A 22,823-nucleotide genomic window follows, 5' to 3' on the forward strand; every position below is an offset into this window, starting at 1 on the left:
GCTGAACATTTTGGCCAGTTTTGCTGGCGGACGATGCCACCTATAAAACATTTTCTATAAATTGTTCTTCAATGATGTGGCCAGTGTTAATTTTCTATTTCTTTCCCATAGTTTTTGCCATTTTTCCCATTCATATTATATCCAGTTTTTTAGCCCATGGCCATAGGTTCTGTACTCACAAGTATATGCAAAGACAAAACATTTTCTCTATTTATTTTTCATTGCATATTTCAAAACTTTGATTTTCAACAATAGTTCTTCCAAATAGAGGAGTGAGGCTCTAAGAAGCATTCTAATTGAGTCTCAGTCTAGTAAACCTCCTATTAAGAGATGTGTATAGCCATAGGAGGTGTTCCTGTACACTCTTCCCAAGAAATTAATAGCATATATTCGCCCACTAGTCTTTCAGCATACAGGGGAATGAAACTTAATCTTACTTGGAATAAGGGTATAAAGCTTCACCCACATACTGTGTAGAGTATGGGGACTAGTTCCTTTCTTGTTTTCAGTTCCTCTTGGTGATGGATGTTTAGCATACACTGTAGATACATTTGATTTACTTGGAATATAGTTTTAGGAGAGGTAAGGCTTACGTAAGGGCATGCGTAGAAATTACCATGACCTCAGTGGCTGTTTATCTTGGAAAACTACATCTCACCTAATTAGCAGAAGCAAATGCAGGAATAAAGGAAAGGTGATGCACAGCCGTTATCTATTAGCTCATTAATTCACTAGAGCAAAGGCATGAGGTAACCTTGGCCTGAATAGTATTCTTGATTCTCTAGGGAAGATTTGGGGGAGTGAACCTGTTATTGCAATGTGTTGTTGCTCTGTGCTTTGCTTGTGAAAACTTTATAAAAGCCAAATAAACTCTGCGAGAGGCAGACAGATATTTTGGACACAAACTGCGTGATGGATTTCTGAAACCTACAATGGTGGTTTTGTCATACCATAAGACAAAAGAGTAAAATTACTCATTCAAGTTATAGAAACTATAATAGCAGTGTGGTGATAATGGGTTTGGTATAGGATCATATCTAATTCCTCACTAATTGTTTAGTATATGACTTGGAAGAGAAGAGGAAGAGGTGGTGATGGAGGCGGATGAGTCAAAAGTTGTCTTTATTTAAGTGTATGGAACAATATGTGGCTATTCTGTAATGCCACTTCAAAAATAACAGAATTACCTGGTAGGTTTCTGAACTTAAGCTTGACTTTTCTTCATAAAAAGAAACAGTCACTTACTTGGAATAACTCCAGATGAGAAGGGTGGTACTTTTTCTCTCCTGCTTTTATAAGATTTTCAGAGTGTTCGGATTTTTTACTGTATACATTTCTAACAAAAATAGGGTGTGCACATCTACAAAGAAAAATCCAGCGTTTCTCAGTCATTAAGTTTGAAAGAATGGTATAAATCCCCGTTTCCAGTCACAATAATTATTAATTTACTAGTTAGTACATGCATTATTTATAGAGATTTCCTATCTCTCTCCCTATTCCTCCTCTCCCCCCCCCACATCACAGAACGAGACTGCATTAGAGCAAAGTTACATCCTCTCCTAAATTAATCTGTGAAACCTCATTATAAGTATACTGACTGTTCCTCAGTAAGTAAACAAAAGAAAACAAAAAAAGATTTCCTAAAGCAACATTTCAAATGCGAGTTGCAATTACTCGTAAGAAAATTAATTACAACTGCACCTGAAATAACATCATATTTCTAGATAAATATTTGGGAAAGGGAACAATCAAACTTGCTTAGCTGAACTGCACCATATATTCTTTTATATTATAATTAAAAGAGAGATCAGTACCCTTCCTTGATTTTTAGCAGCAATCAGATTTCTGATAAGTTACATCTCACACACACACACACACACACACACACACACACACACACACAACAGAGTATAAGGGTAGGTTATTTGAGGGACCATCTATCTCCTACAGTTTCTGCCTCCTGAGTACATGCCAAGCAGAGTTGGCATACTCTTCAGTTCCTTTAATTAAACAGTGCCATCTATTGGGATCCAGAAAATATCCTTTGTTGCAGAGTCTGCCCTCTGGAATGATATACCCCCTGAAAGGGTTCCAACTTGTTGGTGTTTCATAACACCTTGAACACCTGATTAGGCATTTGGATCCTGTACAGTAACCAACTCATATCTTGTATTGTGTTTTATGGTGTTTTGTGAGCTACCCAGAGTTGGTTTGGAATCAGGCAGTGCTTAAATTGAATTAAATAAAATGATTTGTACATGATGCAGAAACATGGTAAAGACATGGGTACAATCGTACCAAGGAGGTAATAATTTATTTAAACTTTAATTTAAATAAAGCCATTTTCTCTTATTATGCTAAAAACATATACCATAGTGTATATGTTCAGCAATATTGCTCAGTGAAGACAGTTGTAACAGAATTTCTTGAAGTCCATGAAAGCAAGGAAATGGGTTTTGGTTGTATGTGGCTTACGAGAATATGGGAATGAATGAATGAATGGGAGAAATGAATGAAAGTGAGTGAGTGAGTGAATATTTATTATTTATTTATGTATTTGAATTGCTTCCCATTCATATTATATACAGGTAGTTCTTGACTTAAACGGTTCATTTAGTGACCTTTCAAAGTTACAACAGCACTGAAAAAAGTAACTGATGGCCGTTTTTTACACTTACGAGCATTGCAGCATCCCCCGTGGTCCCATGATCAAAATTGAAATGCTTGGCAACTGACTCATGTTTATAAAGTTTGCATTGTCCTTGGGTCATGTAATCACATTTTATAACCTTCTAACAAGCAAAGTCAATGGGGAAGCCGGATTCACTTAACAACCATGTGTTACTAACTTAACGACTGCAGGGATTCACTTAATAACTGTGGCAAGAAAGGTCGTAAAATGGTGCAAAATGTATTTAACAAATATGTCACTTAGCAACAGAAATTTTGGGCTCAGTTGTAGTCGTAAATCGACTTATCTATATTTTGTATAATTACTTGTCTCAGATAAATGACTCTGGTGGCATATAATAAGAGACAATGAAAATACATAAAAATCATTAAAACAACCAGTTTAAATTAAAAAGATAAATTAAAAAGCCCCAAATAGAAATTTGGAGGGAAGCCCTAGCCCACCTCTGGCCCTGCCCATCCAGAGGTCTGTTAGTGCATGCAGGCCTCATCCAGCAGTTTGCAGCACAAAACAGAGCTTTAGAGGGGCAATTTCCAGCCCAAAATGGAGCTTTGGAGGGCAGCCCTGCCAAAACAGAGTGCCAAAGTGGAGTTCTGGAGGGGCACCCCTCCAGAGCTACGTTTCGGGCTGCAAAGATGGCAAATGGAGGGAAAGCTTTGACGTTTCAGGCCTTTTGCAAAACCTTTTGCTGCATGTCTCATCCAGGCTTCCATTTGCTGAAAATTAAAAAAGGATGGTAGTAAAGCATGCAATGTACATTTAATTGTTGTGTTTTGAAGTATTTATTTACTTATTTATATTTTGAATCAATCTTGACTCCTGGCAACTGCCTTGGACGAGTTCCTGCTGTTTTCTTGGCACACAAAGTTTGGAACTGGTTTGCTACTGTCTTGTTTCTAGAGCCAAGGTACATGATTAGCCACAGATTACTGAACTGCATTTGTGCTTAAGACAGGACTAGAACTCATAGTCTCCTGGTTACTAACTTGGTACCTTAACCACTACACCAAACTGGCTCTGATAATTATGGTAAAAAAGATCCATTGTTTCAGAGAACTTTCAGGTAAGCCTAAGGTAGAAAAAAATATTTCAGAGAAGTTGGAGCTATTACCTGTCTTTTAGCATTACCTCAATCAAACCTGAGAAATTTCAAATCTCATGGCTTTGTATACTTTGATTCTAAGAAGAGTCTTTCATTAAATTTATAGCACTAAAAAGGTTTATGGCTTGCTTTATTGGCCTATTAAGAAAAACATTAGGTGTACTGAGGCAGCTTTGTTGAACACTGGGTAATTATGTTAAAAGTACAAGAAAGTACATGCCCCATTTTTTTCTGTTATAAAGAAGCATCTTCAAAATTTTAATGTGTGTGTATGATCTCTTTTATCTGTTTTTTGTTACTCTGTACATGAGTTTGAAATGCATGCTAAAATGGAAAACACAGAAACAAAAAAAGAGCAAAAACAAGGTATGAAAAAGTCAATTATTTTAACTCTAATTGATTTTAGGAGTAGAATTATAGACACATCCCGTTTCCTCCATTGAAATCAATGAGCGCTTGCTGGGCTGTGCATTTGATACATTGAATAGAAGGTTGAGCAAAGACTGAAGGGATCTGATTTTAAATCGCGATACAATCGTGAAGCTGGCGTGGTAATTGAGACCAGTTACTGTCACTCCACAAAACCTATTTCACCTGGGGTTTGTGTAGACAAAATGTGCTTTGTAGGAAAGTTGTGTTCAATTACAGCTGGCCGTGAGCATTTAAACTTCTAATATCAGACTTTCAATTAACAGGTGCTGCTCAGGCTTTCTGATCTGCTGTTACGTTACTTTATTGTCTGTCCCATTTGAGAAATAATGTTTCAGTTATTTAAGATTTTATTCTTTCGAAGGGATGACACTGACTTTTTTCTGTTTTAACTATTTAAAATTCACTGAATCATTCTTTTGGCATTAATTATTTTTAATCATTGGTTTTAAACCATCATCTAAACCAGGGGTGTCAAACTGAAGGCCTGTGGTACCTCTGCCAGCGTAAATGGAGCTTGGAGTGTGTGTGTGTGTGTGTGCGGCCCCCTCGCCCCATTTTTGACTGCAGCGGCCTCCTGCAGCCCTCTGCCAGCAAAAACGGCAGAGGGCTGCAGGAGACCATCACTGCCAGAAACTGGGCTGAGGGTGCACACACACACACACACACCCAAGCTCCATTTTCCACACCCAGGCTCCATTTTCACTGGCAGAGGTCTAGCAGGTAGCAAAACAAACTAAAAACAAAACAAAAGGAGAAATAGAGTAGAATAGAATAGAATAGAATAGAATAGAATAGAAATGTTTCCCCTTTTGCATTTGAGGATGCAAGAAGGGACAGGAAAGGAGAAAGGGAAAGAGGAAAGACAAAAAAAAGAAGGAAAGATGGGAAGAGAGCAAGGAAGGAAAAATAAGGAAAGAGGGGAAGGAAGAGGGAGGGAGGGAGGGAGGAAGGAAGGAAGGAAGGAAGGAAGGAAGGAAGGAAGGAAGGAAGGAAGGAAGGAAGGAAGGAAGGAAGGAAATTATGAGAATGAGGGAGGGTTTGAGGGAAGTCCTGCTTTAGCACTTGACCACCACAGGTGCCCCCAACACAAGTGATGTCAAGATGGCCACGCCCATCCTGGCCATGCCCACTCAAACCATTCCCCCCCTCCCGAGGTCAAACAACTCTGATGCAGCCCCCAATGAAATCGAATTTGACACCCCTGATCTAAACTTTTTAAAATCAAATATAAATTGGGTTTTTCTTTTTCTTTAATAAGTTTAACTCCACTTCTCGATGATTCTTTCATGATCAAGCTAGGTAGAAATATCATTCATATATGTAATAAATGCTGTTTAATTTGGCTGGTGAACTAGCAAGAAGACTAAGCTTATACTTGAATTGATTTCTGCATTTATATGCAAGTAATTACATATATTCTGCTTGGCTTAGTAGTCTTTAGAAGCCAGGTTTCTAAAATAGGTTTTTCTGTTGAGCAAGACATGAAGAGGTTTGTCACATTTCCACTCCATTGTATCTATGCACAGATCAAGAAATTATGATATGTGTAGTACCCTTGACTACTCACCAAAGCTTTCTATCTTAGGAGTAAAGCTGTGTTCTCCTTACAGAACAATGCCTCCCCAAAGGGATTTCAACCTCACAGAAAATATCCCAGCTGTGTTTTTCAGCATCAGTCTTCCTATTCTATGATGACATAGTCTTTATTTTAATGCAATATATGTAATTATCTGCACAAGACATGTTCCTTTTCTCAGAAGTTGAGAATGCTGTCTTCAAGCAGCTTCTATTCATTTCAATTGGATTGGCACAGAGATATTCTAGACATATTAAACCTATACTAATGACAGTAGTTGTGTGTACCTGATAGGTCCCAATAAGGATGTCATACATCCTTAAATAATCTATTACACTGAAATAGTTGCAGAATCTAATCTGGATCGGTCACTGGGACCAGAGGTTTAGTCTTCCAAGCTTTCAAATTCGTGCTCGAGCCCATCCTCAGGGAACTTCTTCCTAGTGTTTTGTATGACATTTTAGTTGTTGATTAGGGTGCCGGCTATTATGTCATTGGCTGTTGTTTCCTTCTGCTGCCAAGCCCTCTATTAAGGCTGAAGTCGTCCATTTCCCCCATAATGATGGAATCAAGAAACATCCAGTATGAGAGTGTGACATAATAACAGTGTTATCTTTCTAGTCCAGCGATGGCGAACCTTTTTTGGCTCGCGTGCCACAAGTGGGGGGAGCGCAGGGGGGGTTGTGTGTGGGTGTGCCACACCCATAATGCAATGTGCGACCCCCCCAGTGCACATGCACGCACAACAGGCGGGACCCCCCATTTTTACATGCTTTTTTCGCCCTCCCCAGGCTCCAGAGGCTTTATAGGAGCCTGGGGAGGATGAAAAGAGCCTCCCCCGCCCCCCCGGAGGCCCTCCAGAGGCTTCAGTGACTTCCGGTTTGCTCGGAGGGTCGTTTTGAGCGCTCCGAAGGCGTCAGGGAAGCCTCCGGACAGTCCCTGAAGCCTTCGGAGCGCTCAAAACGACCCTCCGAGCAAACCAGAAGTGTTTGCTCGGAGGGTCGTTTTAAGTGTTCCAAAGGCTTCAGGGAAGCCACCGGACGGTCCCTCAAGCCTCCAGAGGGCCTCCGGGGGGGCAGGGGAGGCTCTTTTCGCCCTCCCCAGGCTCCTATAAAGCCTCTGGAGCCTGGGGAGGGCAAAAAATGGCTTTTAAAAATGGTGAACTCAGCTGTCAGGGCAGCGCCTCGCGTGCCCTGACAAATGGCTCCGCGTGCCACCTGTGGCACGCGTGCTATAGGTTCGCCATCACTGTTCTAGTCTGAGAGTTCATATAAAGGAAGGTATGTTCTACTCACAGGATGTATTATAGTTTGCTCCTCAAAACATTCTCCGTTTCTCTTCCAGGAGCTCTTAGAAAAAAAATGGAGATGACAAAAACATGCCATAGAAATACATATTTTGCACAATGTCACTGTCTCACATCAGAGTAAATATCATACAGCATGTAGTTTTAAATATTTTAAAATATGTTATAAAAGTACTGCAGTCTTCAGTAGCAAAGTGACTAATCACCCAAAACGTACCCTGTACTGCATGGACTTCTATTCTAAAACAGGAGTCCCAAAACTTGACAACTTTAAGACATGTGAACTGGGCAATTTTATGAGTTGCAATCCACAAAGTTTTCAAAATTGCCAAGTTAGGAAACCCCTTTTCTGAAACAAACATGCTAAATATGAAATACATTCCCCTTAGGTCCTCCTGAGGCTTAGGAGGCTGTTTCCCATGGTTCTTGCAAAACTAATATTCACAGGAATAAGGAAACATGACCACATGCAATCTGTGTTCGTATTCTTTTCAGTCTCACAGATGAGTCAAAATCCTGTGAGCCATTTCTTCTACTTTAAATTTGCCTTAGACAAAAATCACAGACCAACATAGTCATATCATCAGCTGTTGTGAACCAGTAAGAGTCGGCTGTACTTCAGGCAGTACAGTCCCAGCCATCAATCCATCACTTCTCCTATAAATACCTCCCTTTTCACATGCATTTGCCTCAGAGGTGGGTTGCTACTGGTTTGTGCTGTTTCGGGCGAACCGGTAGTGGAAATTGGGACTCGGTTGCCAAACCGGTAGGGATGGCAGGCTGGCCATATCCCCAGTCACAACTGCTGCAGGCTTGGTTTTTAATCATTTTTTCATGTTGGGCACATGCGCCAAACAATTTACACTCAACTACGCATGCAAAGCATGCGTGAAGCAAATAAGTAGTAACGCCAGCAGCAGCCCACCTCTGATCTGCCTTCCCCAATTTGTTGTGCTGTTAAATGTTTTCAGGCTGAGAATCCAGAGCTGCCTGTCTTCTCCCCAGCACTTTCCAAAGTTGCTACCTTACTGCGTTTCCTTTTACCATGACAGAATAATATGGAGAAGTGACATTGACCATATTCAATTCATTAAAGTGAATTTAAAATCAGATTCCATTTTGTCCTGGCTCCATTCACTTCTTGTCTTCCCACATAGCCTTCCCAATTCTCAGCTCTACAATTTTACAGCAGAGTTGCAATAAAGGGCCTAGGTTTCAACAGCCAATTTCAGTTCTAAATTAAGAGGAAATAAACATGTGGCAATAAATTGCTATGCTATAAAGCTCCCAAGGCATGTTTCATAAGAATATCTTTTTGTGCAGTCATTAAGGTTTCTGTAGCTAGGGCTACTTGTAATATCTATTTATGTAAGAGAGCAATAGGCAGTTGCACTTGGTTTCACTGTGTATAATGAATATACTCAAACTGCTGATAAATACCAAGTCTAGCCCTACAAAACTTGTTTTATGCCTTGTAAAATCAGGCCCAGGCCATTAAGTTTTGTTAAGAAAAATCCATCTAAACCATCTTATTACTAAGCTTTCATTTGCAGAGTTCCTGAGTTGAAGCAGTCCATCAGAGGTCATGCCTGTTTTGAAGTTTAATTGACATTATTATCATGTGAGAAGTTTGTTCCATTACAAAGAGAAGATTCATGAGGGGAGAGGCAATTAATTGAGCAATCAGAGATAACAGGATATCCATAATAGACCAAATGTAAAGGTTTTATTTTTGTGGAGTCATCACTTTTTGGGGCATTTTAGCTTCTTGATCAAGGGCTCAGTGGCTAAGACCGTGAGCTTGTCAATCAGAAAGGTCAGCAGTTCGAATCCCTAGTTCCACATAACGGAGTGAGCTCCCATTATTTGTCCCAGCTTCTGCCAACCTAGCAGTCCAAAAGCATGTAAAAAATGCAAGTAGAAAAATAGGAACTACCTTTGGTGGGAAGGTAACAGCGTTCCGTGTGCCTTCAGCGTTTAGTCATGCCAGCCACATGACCATGGAGACATCTTCAGACAGTGTCTCTTTGTCTTTGAAACGGAGATCAGCACTGCCCCCTAGACTCAGGAACGACTAGCACAGTCCAAGGGAAACTTTACCTTTAGCTTTAGCTTATTGATATGTTGCTTTTAAAACAAAAAACATTCCCAATGCATTTAAACAAGCATATTTTGGAATAAAATGCTTAAAGTATTTTTCTATTAAATAATTGGAATTTAAAAAAAAACACGAATACAGATAGCCCTTGATTTACAACCACAACTGAGACCAGAATTTCCTTTGCTAAGAAAGTTGAATATTAAGTGAGTTGCACCTGATTTTACATTGTTTTTTTTGCCTCAGTTGTTAAGTGAATCATAGCAGTTATTTAAGGAATCAAGTGGTCATTCAGCAAATCTGGCATCCCATTGCTTGTTGGAAGCCAGCTCAGAAGATCACAAATGGTGACCTTATGATCCCCAAGATGCTGCAAGCATTATAAATGCAAGCTATTATCCAAATATCCAAATTTTGATCATGTGACATTGGGGTCGCTGCAATGGTTATAAGCATGAAGTCCAGTTGTAGATAACTTTTTGAGTCCTGTTGCAACTGTGAATGGTCTCTAAACAGATAGTTATTAAACTGAGGATTACTTGGAGGTGTTTTTCTGATTTCTTCTGAAAGTTTTTTGACTTCCCAGTCTTGTAGTCCCCTTCTTTGTACTAAAACAGGTTTAACCAGGGGTGGTTTCCACTTACCTTCTCTACTGGTTCACAAACGTGTGTGCATGCACAAGCGTCCACACGTGTGCCGGGGCTTCCACGCATTCGTTTTGCTCAATAAACATCCATAAATAGGATGAAATAGAGCCATGGCGGGTGGGTGGGCCCGCAATTTCCCTTACCAGTTCGGGTGAACTGGTCCAATCTGGTAGAATTCCATCTCTAGGTTTAACCCATTTTAACTTTTTAACATTAGTCAAAGCCAACCATGTCTTATTACCTAACTTAGCTTTTATAATTATAACTATACAAAAGCAAAACTGAAATGACTGTATATGCAGTATGTTTTCGGGTGCTGGGAATGTTCTCAGTTTCATCATTTTGTATAGCTAAAGATGGCTTGTGTCATAACAATAGTATAGATTAGCTTTTTAACACTCGTGTGTGAAGTGATGTAAGATCATTAAACATTTGGGATCCAAACTCTAATTTTTATAATATACTCCTATATAAAAGGTAAAATGCCTTTGCTCAGGTTTAAGTGCCACTTTGGCAGACTTTTTAAAGGCATCCCTGATTCATTTGTGCTTATAGACATTTGGAAATAGAAAGGGATCTCTATGGTATGAAATCTCTAACCATGGGCAAGATCCAGGTCTCTCTTGGCCCTTTATACAATACAATACAATACAATACAATACAATACAATACAATACAATACAATACAATACAATACAATACAATACAATAGTAGAGTTGGAAGGGACCTTGGAGGTCTTCTAGTCCAACCCCCTGCCTAGGCAGGAAACCCTATACCATTTCAGACAAATGGCTATCCAACATCTTCTTAAAGACTTCCAGTGTTAAAGACTTAATGTGACCTGCTCCTCTTAACTTTGGTTGCTGCATTGAGCTGCCTGGGGTCTAAATTTTAATGGTTGTATTTTCTCCTGTTGTGTCAGGGAAATACTTTACCCCACAGTAACTGCATGAAACTGCTAGGCAAGGTCATCTATCACTATCTTGATGAGACTAAAAGATTGCCATCTCTCAGACTAAACCAGAGATGTTGCTGAGGTCTTAACCAGAATATGGAAGTCCTGAGGGACTAGGTGGATTGAAATAAACTCACGTTAAATTTATGCAAGGTAGAGAAGCTAGTTGTAGTGGGTGGAGCTGGCTTACATCTGCCAACAATTTCTACTCTAGATTATGTCATACTTCCTCAAAAGGAGCAGATTTACAACTTGGAGGTTTTGTTGGATGCATTGCTTCTGTTCAACAGATGGATTCCTTTGGCTTCATTGCCAAGCTTTTCAGAGACTGGGAAGCTGTTAATGTCTATGGTCCTTTCCCTCATTTTCTTATATTTGGATTACCGCAATGTACTTAATGTGACCTGCTCCTCTTAACTTTGGTTGCTGCATTGAGCTGCCTGGGGTCTAAATTTTAATGGTTGTACTTTCTCCTGTTGTGTCACGGAAATGCTTTCATATACCTGTAAAATCCTGGGAATTTGGAGCCTTATTATATTTCTGTTGGGCCCTAAACTAACAAAACTACAAAATTTCAAAGAATCGCCAGAAAAAAAATTGCATTCTTACTATTTCTTTCAGGGGGCAGCAAAATTTTCAATGATATTTTGGCGCAAGATGTTTTCATTCAAACACAGGAGATGTTTAGGTTACAGGGTTTTTTTATATAAAAAAAAAACCTGTTAGTAGATCGGCTTACAGCAAATTCAGCAAGGTCACAGAACCTCATTATTTGTTTAGGAAATAATTAGTTTTGCACTGCGTTTCTCGGCAGGAAGTTTTTATCAAGCTGGGCAGAGGCTATATCTGGTTCAGGAAGTCACACGTTATGCTGTGCAGGCCTGCTTTTAAGGTGCACACCTAAATGCTGCTTTCCAGATCAGCAAATGTTCTGATTTGAGATAGGTGGGCAGGGTTTCCTTATTGCACATGATAAAATTATCTGCTGCTTTCACAGTTCCTTTCAAATGATGGGCTTTACTGTTCATGCCACTGATGTGATTATATCCAAGAATGTGCTGCAAGAAGCATTATAGCCAAGTCTGAAAAAAGTATCCACTGAAATATTTTTTTAAAGAACTGAATGGGCAGCTTATCCACTATATTATTCCTGGGAACCTGATATCAGTAGCAGCTTATAGTTGTCTAACCTTGAGAAGGAGTTGTTTATAATAGTCTTTTTTCTTCTTCTTCTCTGATCTGTTTTTGCACCCTTAAAATGTATTATTACAATGTTTGGAAAATGTATTGTTAGAAGAAATTCAGAATTTAACTAATCTATGGCTTTCTACATTACAGGATCCTGTACCTACAGGAATAAATCCCCTGAGGGGTCCCCAGGCTGGAGGAACAGTTCTAACTATCCGTGGCACAAACTTAGCCACAGGTTCTATTCAAGATGTTCGTGCTTACCTTGATGAAGAACCCTGTAGAGTGTAAGTATAAGATCCCGGACCTGTTCTTAATATCCTGTCCCACTTCCTGCCTTATCAGTGGTGGGTTCCGGATCCCATTGCAACCAGCACAGTGCAACGGGGCCGGGCATCCAACACATGAACATGCACAGCATGCATGCACTTATGCGCAACAAGCACATGCATACTTACTGCCTGTGATGCTCCAGATGCTCAGCAGAGCATCACGCAGGCGCCGTACGCTCCATGCGCGGAAGCCCCAAACAGCTCAAATACAGGTAAGGCGGGTCGGTGGGCCCTCCGGAGCACCATATCGGAATGGTACCTGGTGCTCCCTGCAAGCACCGACACGCCCATACCAGGGCGTACCAGTCGTATCTCTAATATATAAGGTCTCTACAGTATATAAGGCTATTTGTATCATGTATCATCAGCATATATTCTGTCAACAGAACAATTGGTTATCTTAGCAACATTTTGTTGTTTTTGATTTAATTGTATGGTGTTTGTTTTTCAATATTCTAGTCAGCATTAACACAGAGTTAGAAGTAACTATACTCCTGGCATGTCTAACCACTGGCCATTGATGTAAGTAAGGTAGGCATACGAACAAAACATTCCAAATCTAGGAAGTACCAACTTGATGAAAATATCTTGAGGGTAACGCTTGTTTAACAGTGACCATTAGAAGTTGCAATAATACTGAATGGGATTTATGACCAGTTCTTGTAACTGCAGCCATCACAGCTTCCCTGAAATAAATTACCATTATTAAGTGAGGGATTCATGTTTTTATTAAAGAGCCAACATGAAAAAGAATGGAGAGTATATCACCTTCAATGAAAAGGCATCCAGAATAGAAAGTATCAAAATATTATGATCCTTGCCTTATCCTTTGGGTAATGTTGCATATACAGAAGGTGCACAATTTAGATCACGATAACATTTTAAATCCTGTTGCTTAACAGTAACAGATCAAAATGCCTCTTTATATATGGGCATGTTGTTTTTCTAGTTGCTTATAGGTCCACCATTAATCTGTAATTTTCCAGGCAAGAACAAGAATAGTTCAAAACACAATAGTTTTAAAATGCAACTCTTGCCTCATTTTTAGAGTGTGAGTCTCTGAAAAATGGCTGTGGTGATGAGTCACAGCAAAGCCATTTGACAGGTGAATATACAGGGTTAATGAAAGATGGAAGTTACAGCTAATTATTTCTAATAGGTGACAAACAGGGGAGATATTTATCACTGCTTGGTGAATTAGAGGTGGAAAATATATTATCTACATAACTTTCAACAGTACAACAATTTGAGGTATTTGGTGTTGTCTGGAAGAGTTCAGTAATAAATGGGCATTATCCACTTCAGAGAGTCCAGTTTGATGGAGGGGAACAGAATTGCCTTGGTTAATATGTCATGCTCTGCCTGTGGAATACTTGAATTGTCCTTCATTGAAAATTAGTTGGTTTGTATTGCTCAAGTAATGTGGTAATTAATCATGTGCTTCAGCCTTAATTAAGGAATATTTGCAATATGAGTGAATCAAGCTTTATCTATTTATCTATCACATTTGTATTCCATCTGGGTGATGCAGAAACAGCTTAGGTTAATTTTTAAGTTCTTCTACTTGGTACTTCTTAGATGATAATCTTGATACCACATTACCATTAAAATACATGCTTGATTTTAGGAAGGGCTGTACATTCTCAGTCTAGTAATTTTTTCTGAAATGTACATATCTGGAGTGCTAATATTGTTGCAATATTAGAACACCCTCAAAAACTATAATTGAAAACACAGCATGGGTTACGTTAGCAGATGTTAATGCTGACGTTGAAGAAATGCACACCAGGTTGCAGCAGTATCATCAAAAGAAATATAGAAACGTTTAAATTTGGAAATGTAACTTTAAATGCTATAACGATTATGTATACTATATATTATGCACATACATACTTCCATGCAACATTTCCATGGACGAGAAAGTGTTGTCAGCAAACATTGTGTATATTCTGTTATACTGCTGTCTTAAATGAGACTACAACTTGTGAGCTGGCTTTCACTCGAGAATATGTCTGGTCAGTTCAGACATAAAAGGAGACAATATACTATGAGCGTTCTTACACTTATTTTTCCATGCAGAAAAGACACCAGGTCACATTGTGCTGTATAATGTGATCTAATATATTATAGATGTAGTATAAAAAAGACAGATTCCTATGAAACACTTAAAGGACCATAATTAGGGCAATTATCAAGCAGTTCAAAGAGATAAAATTGAAACAGTATAAAAGAATGAATGAATGAATGAATGAATGAATGAACAAACCCATAGAGCCGAGGTGGTGCAGTGGTTAGAATGCAGCACTGCAGGCTACTTCTGCTGCTTGCCAGCTGCCAGCAGTTTGGCAGTTCAAAACTCACTGGATCAAGGTTGACTCAGCCTTCCATCCTTCCAAGGTGGGTAAAATGAGGAACCCAGATTGTTGGGCCAATAGGCTAACTCTGTAAACTGCTTTAGAGGGGCCTGTAAAGCACTGTGAAGCAGTATATAAGTCTTAAGTGCTATTGCTATGAAAGGCCATGCTGAAACTGGAAAAAAAATTATGTTGAAATAACTTCTATCTATGATACTGGCAATTCCTTTTTTTTAAAAAAAAGATATCCCAGTATTATTGAACAGCTTGCTGATTGTAGAATCATAAGTCACTTCTTTAGGTATTTTAAGTAAGATGGTTTCGGTATGCAAAAGCCAGAGTGGAAACTTGCACACATCATTAATGTTCGTCCGTTCTTAATTGGTAATATCTTTTCCTAACTAAAAAAGAAGCATTTTTTTTAATCCGCTCCCTTTCACACTGAGCAAAATTACTATAATCTAATAGTAAGGTTAAATCCCAGGCTAAATTGGACTGAAGCAGATATCCGGAAAGCAGAAATAAATTGCAGAGTAATGCTGTGTTCTCTTCCCTCACAATAGGACACCTGTTTGGGTGGTGAAGGTGTTTTCTCAGGCAAATGATTTTCCTAATTCACTTTTTCTTTTTGAAACTCCTCCTTTCCTTTATCTAGATGTGAAACCCAAAATGGGTTAGTTAGATGTCTTAGTGAACTTGATTTTAAAAAGTTGTTTTATTGTTGTTGTTGTTTTTCCCTTTCCTCTACTCTTAAATAGTATTTCATTTGGGCAAGAAATCGTTTGTGTTACTGGACCAAACAGCAAGAAGGGGCCTGTTTCTGTAACCTTACAGCATGGAAACACCAAAAAAGAAATACAAAATGTACAATTTACCTATAGTGAAAACCCGACTGTTAGCAAGATCACCCCTGAAGTCAGCATTCGCAGGTAATAAAATGGTTCTGTTATAAAAAAATATGCTTGGGCTTAATGAGATTTTTCCCCCCAGTGTAATTATTAGATAACTACTATTTTAGGTCTTGGCAGTCATAATAAATGTAACATAATTGTATCTTCCTTCTAAAATAAAAGTCATCAACTTCAGGGAAGGTAAATGTTTTCATCCATTTAAGAATTAATGAAAAAATTATCAAGCGCTTGTGTGACTGCTTACTTCACCTGAAAAAAGAAAAATTACCGATTTACAAAATTTAAGAGAAAACATTCAATGTGATCTTTAATATAGGAAGCTGTTTAAACTGTGTTAAACATTGGCCCATATGGTTCAGTTCTGTTTAAGCTGGATACCAGTGCTTCCGCAACACTTCAGTTTAGGGCAGTGCCCCCTCAGCATTGACAATTCTAAAATGTGTGTATTTCAACTCCCAGAATTCCTCAGCCAGCATAGGAGAACTCTGGTAGTTGAACTCCACACATTTTTGCTAAAGTTGTGAAACACTGTTCTTAAATTTTTATCAGTTATATGTGGAGACCAAACACAGAAATATGTGAAAACCGAAAGGATCTTGATGTTAACTGTATAATTGAAGTTAATTTATTTAAGAAATATACTTTGTCCATAAGGTTTACCTGGATGTTTTAAATTTTCTACTTCACAATTTTGAGTTCGTTTTTGTAATTCGTGAGACTTGGGGTTGTTGCTGGATAGCATAAGAAATTTTTTTTTAAAACCTATGCCGACCAAGAGCAACTGAGAAGCAGGGACATAAATATAATCAAAGACCAAAGTTAATGTGTCACATTAGTGTCTTCCCAATTTGTTGGACTGTACGCCATGCATCTACAATTAGGTGTTTTTTTTTTTTTGGTTTTTTGACAGACTATCTGTTTGTTTTATCAGTGGTGATATGTAGTAACACAAGCAACTAATAAATATAATAAACCAGGTTATGATATCATATGCGGGGGGGGCAGTCATAATTTATTTTTTAGTTATGTTACTGACTTTCTGTTATAAGAAAAAGAGCAAAAAGCTGGCATATCATTATTTGGAAAATGTCATCATTAATTTTTCTGGTGGCTCAGATTATTTTTAAAAAGAAAGGTGTGTGATAAAATAACATACCTAAAAACTAAGACTACTTTTAATGATACTCTTCCATTATCTACAAACAAGATTCAGTGTGGAATAAAAGCAAGCTAGGTATTTTCAAATACCTGTCTAAAATCAGAAAACATACATTATGTGATTTCTAATTTTGTGTATTTTAGTGGAGGACGAAATATTACTGTACTTGGTGCTGGCTTCGATATCATTCAGAAGTTCTCTGTGGAACTTAAATTCAAGCCTTTTGCAGATATATCATCAAGGAGGAGGAGGAGGAGGAGACAAATAGAGAGGCATCAAAAGGTATTACTTATCCTTTCTTTCAAAATACTGTCTAGCTTTGGAATAAGCAAAGTGATAGCACTTAGACTTATATACCACTCAATAGTGCCTTGCAGTACTCTTTGAGTACTTTACAACAGCAGCATCTTGCCCCCAACAATCTGAGTTCTCATTTTACCAATCTTGGAAGAATGGAAAGCTTAGTCAACCTTGAGCCCATCAAGATCGAACTCCAGGCTGTGGGCAGAGTTAGCCTGCAATACTGCGTATTCATCCCTGCTCCACCAGAGTATTTGGAGTCATACCTACAATATTTAGATGTAGTGTAGATGCAAATGATCAGGTATTTCAAGGATTGTAGTCAAAAGGCTCTAGAATTGATTATTTCTATTCCCACTATCCTGAAAAGGGATTAATCTTACCCCATGTTTCCTGTATTCAAGGCAAATTTTAATTAATTTTAGGGATGTGACAACCACTCTTAATAGAGCTAGTCTTCAGCTACAACCATTCATGTGACAGCTCAAATCAACCAAAACATCCAAGTAATTGAAATATTACAAATAACAAATCTTAAAATTATATTTAGAATAGGAAAATAATTGAAATTGTGTGTCCTAATGTTTCAACCATTTTATAAAGTTCATATTTATGTTGCAGATTTTTTTCCCTAACTGAACTTTTAAGGAATTACATTTTATCACATCCTAAAGAAATTTAGTTATCAGAAGATATTCGGTCCAAGATAAACCCACATACAAGTGTGTTTCTTTCATTGTTTTGGTGGGGGGGGGAGACCATTTATTTAGTAGGAATATCTTATCAAAAATCATTTATAAAATTCATATATTCAGTTGGTGAAAACCAATTGCAATTCTATTTTCATCATGCAATGCATTTTTCAGCTACTCTAAAACATCCTGAAGTTATTACAGATTTTTACAAACTACAATAAAAATACACTAAAATGTATGAGATTATTTGACCGCTTACGGTACTGGTTTCCTTTTCAGATCCAAAATACATAATTTATAAATAGTAACAGGCAATATTCTTTTCCTTTTGTTTTTCTTTAGTTTGAAGGAAAAACCATCTCGAAAATCAATGACACTGCATTAGTCTTCTTATCTCCACCAGTACTGGAGGATCCAGAGCATTATCAAATTTTTATACTTATTAAAATGGATGGCCATGTGGTGGAGCGTCAAGACTTTCAATATGTTGCTGATCCAACTTTTGAAAACTTTACTGATGGAGTCGAAAAACAGGTCAACAAACTTATTCATGCAAAGGTAAATACTGATTTGTATGCTATGTGCTTGATTTTTTTTATTATGACCTAGAATTTTTTAATAAATTTATCCTGATATTTTTTTTATGTTAATCCCTTGGTCCTGCAAGATTAACTGAGTAAGCAAAACAATAGTTTATAAACAAGATCCAGCTTAGTGGAGGTGGTACCTATCACCATGTAAATTAAATCAAATAGATGTTAAATATACAAATATCTGTTGGTGTGAGAAAGAGGTCAGAACATATAAACATATGTGATGGGATTGTGATAATGCACAAAACATATGGGGCATGGTGTTTAGGGAAATTGGAACACTTTTGAATGTAAATTTAAATATGTCACCAAGGATTGCATTACTGTTGCTGGTGGAAAAACAGGATATAAACAAAATAAAAAAGGAATTGATTGTAAATTTGATAATGGCAGTCAGATTAGTGATGGCTAAATATTGAGGATGAAATTGGGATATTCAAAGAAATGAGTGGTATAGTGAAATTTTGAATATGGCAACAAATGATAAATTAACAACATAAATTAAATTTTTAAAAGGATGATTAAAGTAAACAATGAAATATGGGAGGGGGGAGATTTTATAAAAACAGTGTTGGTGGAAGACAAAGGGAATAAACCTACTCAAGAATATATAGTATGTTGTTTTTGAAGGGATAAAGGCATAAATAGAATATATTGTATATCTTTTAGTTGTTATAAAAGAAGACATATAAGGGGGGAAATGGTCTCAATGGGGCACACAGTAATATTTGTATTTTTTCTTCTTTTTGTATTTAGATTTATATTTTATTTATTTATTTATTGAATTTGTTAGCCGCTCCCTCTCCCCAAAGGGACTCGGGGCGGCGTACAACAAATAAAACACATATTATAAAATTATACATTGTACGGAGGAGGTATAAAAACACAATACAATCATTATAATAACATAGAAATATTAAAATAAGTTAAAATTAAATACCCCAATGGAGATTACAAGTTTAAAAATTGCCAGGAGGGGTAATATGGAACTATGGTTGAGCCAGGCCTGCTAGTTGAAAAAGGTGGGTCTTGAGTTTTGAACGGAAGGAGCGGAGGTCGGTGGTAATCCTAATATCTGGGGGGAGGTCATTCCAGAGGGCTGGGCCCATCACAGAGAAGGCACTGCTTAGTGGACGGCACCCGGAGAAGTCCCTCTCTGTGAGAGCGAATTGGTCATAGGGATGTATGGGGCAAGATGCGATCCCGCAGGTAGCTAGGTCCTGTATGTGTATGTATTATGTTTGTATTATTTGTATTCAAAATAAAAAAATATTATTAAAAAAACCACGATCCAGCTTAGCCACAGACTCTAGTAAGTCAACTGCATTGAGTATCTTGATTTAATATAGTTATAAACTCAGTCCTTGCCTTTTATGATAGACATATACAATAGGTTAATGTATTGATTGTAAAATGTTTCTTTTCCATTGCTCCTTGTACCCATGAACCCTACTTTGAAAAAGATTTAAATTGGCAAATATCTAAAGTGGCTCATTTTGTTTTTCTATCTAGGGTAATAATCTGAACAAAGCGATGACCATCGATGAGGCTCGTGCATTTGTAGGAGAAGAACCCTGCAACATAACAACTCTAACTGAGAAGGATTTATATTGTGAACCGCCTGAAGATCAACCTCTACCCAAGCGCAGGCAAAAAAGAGATACGGTCAACAACCTTCCAGAATTCATCGTAGGTCACATGTTTCTATATTTTTTAGCAATATGATGTAGAACAGGGGTGTCAAACACAAGGCCTAGGGGCTGGATCTGGCCCACGGGGTGCTTAGATTTGGTTCGCAGGGCCACCCTGGAAACAGCAAGGGACCAGCCCGCAGTACCTCTGTCAGTGAAAATGGAGCTCGGGAGGGCCACACACGGTCCTCCCTAGCTCTATGTTCACTAGCAGAGGGTTGCAGGACATTGTCACAGCCAAAAACAGAGCTCAGGAGTCTGTTTTTGCTGGCAGAGCGCTTGGGCCACCACAGACACCCCCTACATGAGTGATGTCAAGCTGGCCACGCCCACCTTGGCCACACCTACCCTGGTCCCCTGAGGTCATACACAACCCTGATGGGGCCCTCAATGAAATCGAGTTTGAAACCCCTGATATAAAATTTAATACAAAAAGTTACAATTATAAATAATTTTTGTTTTCTCTTAAAATTTATTCAACAAGAATCCCAATTCCATTTGCTATTACCTATTTTCAACAAACTACAAGGAAATTGTTGCCTTTCTTTGCCTAAACCACCTACAATTGAGGTCTGCAGATTTTCAGATTCCCAATTATCAAGTTCATGATGATTACAGAATTCTGGAGGATGTTGATTTGGGCAAGGTTTCTATAGGCTAAAATTTTGGCTTGTATTCATTAACATCAGAGTTGTTACCTCAATGAAACACAATGGCATCCCTGGAATCTTCAATCACATAGTAAAGTGTCATGTCCTCTTTAGTGTGAATTCAGCAGGTGTCTCATCTGGAAAATTCATGTTAAGCCAAGTTGACAAGTGATGACCACAATAAAAATTTAATTTGAGAGTGAAATGCTCTGTCTGGATTCATTCCTAGCATTAAGCATAGGGTGATCTGTTCAATGTTAGCACTGTATTCTGCCATTGTGATTTATAAACTATAGTTTCTGCTTAACGTGTGTGATAATTAGTCCAGTTTGGTATGTTCAACAAATCATGTTTAAAATCAAATATGGTTTAGCATTTTGTTTTTATTGTTTTTTATACATTGGGTCATCAATTAACTTTCTGGGGGACCACTTTCTCTCTTTGAATTTGCCTACCCAATTGCCATTTATATGGACATGACCAAATCTATTCAATCTGGTAGTCCACATATTTCTTGCTTTTCTGATTTAGATTATTTTTAAAATTTGTCACAAAATGTCTTAAATGGTCCATCACTATTAATTTGTTTATAAAACTTTCATACTTTTTCATTCACAATATACTCCTAGTAGTTTTGGTAAATCTAAACAGATCTGTTTAAATTCTCTCTTTGACAGTGTTTTAGTTGATTTCATTTTCTTGTGTATTCTTGTTTTCATCTGGAAACTGTATTAAGTGCCATGAATGGGCTGAAAGTCTGTTGCTAACAATGGGCATAATTAATCATTTTAACAGCCATTATAATTTGGACTAAATTCAACCTGTATTTCTTTATTTCTTATGTATGGTCATATTCCGTTTCGTTAATTATTGTCACTTTGCTATCTTGTAAGAAGTGTTTTTTTTTCAGATTTTCTTCCCCAAACTGATACATTCCAGATATGTTGGTGCCATTTCTTCAAAGTTCTTGTCTACACTTGCTGATAATTCTGAAGGTTTAATCCCAATACATCTGGAATGTGAATTGCATACACCAATGAGCTTTTATTATTTTGATTCTTTTAAATTGCCCAAATGGTATATAACCAAGCATTGAATGCTTATCAAAATCTGTTTTTTAAGAATTGTAATTTTCTCCCTAGGTAAAATTTGGCTTCAAAGAATGGGTTCTAGGAAGAGTGGAGTATGCTCAAGTCAGCGATGTACCACTGAGTCTGATCTTGACATTGGTAATTATTCCCATGGTGGCCATTATCATCATATCAGTCATTTGCTACAGGTATGTTTTTATTGTCATCAGCTGTTCTACAAATAATAAAGGCAAAACTGATTTTCTGAGAAAAATGTGGGAGGAATCTAGGCAGGCAAGGCTTTCTTTCTTCCCTAAACTTCTCACAGCAGTTACAGAATTTACTCTAAGGATTTAAGGGACAATCCAGAATAGATATAAGAGCTTTTCTTAACTGGGTATTTTCTGACCATATCACACTAAATTGTGCGGGAGAAAGCAAGATAACCTCTTGTTATATATCTTTTCAAGACAGCTGGTTTTCATTCACATCATACTAAAAATAATGAAAGGCAGGCTTTGATTTTCTCCTGCAAGGAGCTACTCCATAAAAGAAAATGTGCAACATATTACTTGGAAGATGCATGCGAATTTTGTAGCTAGGATATTGAGTTCATCCACTCCTATTCTCAGGGATCTTTGCTAGAAACATCTATATTGATTTTTGTTCCTTGAAAGTGTTTATTTCCAAAATACTTTAGGCATCACAATTCTTGCATATTATGATTTCATTGCACACAAACATACCCTATGAGTTACTTCCAAGCTGTCTTTTCCATATCATAATTTTAACATCCATGTGTTAAAAATTGTATTATTTTCTCTCTCTGGTCTTGTAGATTTGTAGGAAAAAAGCATATATTTAGGGGAGGAGAGATGAAAAACATGAAATGATATTTACATGTGTCTGTGTATTAAAAAGTTGAATTAATCTGGTTGTTGAGATCCATATTGGTTAAAAAATATCACTCTGAATATCAGTTAAATTCATAAACAAGTTTGGTAAAAGCTAGAAATAATTATAACCTAAACTCACAACAATATACTTTTGAGTAAATATAATAGTAAACAT

General features: G+C 37.6%; 1 protein-coding gene across 4 annotated transcripts in view; it reads left to right on the forward strand.

Annotated features, from left to right (window-relative positions):
- PLXNB2 (plexin B2) overlaps positions 1–22,823 on the forward strand; it is a 362,925-nt gene that overhangs the window by 296,908 nt on the left and 43,194 nt on the right. For all 4 annotated transcript variants that reach the window (XM_081958620.1, XM_081958621.1, XM_081958619.1 and 1 more), the window contains 6 exons: positions 12,148–12,284; positions 15,442–15,612; positions 16,897–17,035; positions 18,091–18,306; positions 19,854–20,030; positions 21,825–21,961. In XM_081958620.1, the coding sequence (XP_081814746.1) occupies positions 12,148–12,284; positions 15,442–15,612; positions 16,897–17,035; positions 18,091–18,306; positions 19,854–20,030; positions 21,825–21,961 (977 nt within the window). The remainder of the gene's footprint in view (positions 1–12,147; positions 12,285–15,441; positions 15,613–16,896; positions 17,036–18,090; positions 18,307–19,853; positions 20,031–21,824; positions 21,962–22,823) is intronic.

Source organism: Natrix helvetica, assembly GCF_964273705.1.
Source record: "Natrix helvetica genome assembly, chromosome: 6".
NCBI classification, from domain to species: domain Eukaryota; kingdom Metazoa; phylum Chordata; class Lepidosauria; order Squamata; family Natricidae; genus Natrix; species Natrix helvetica.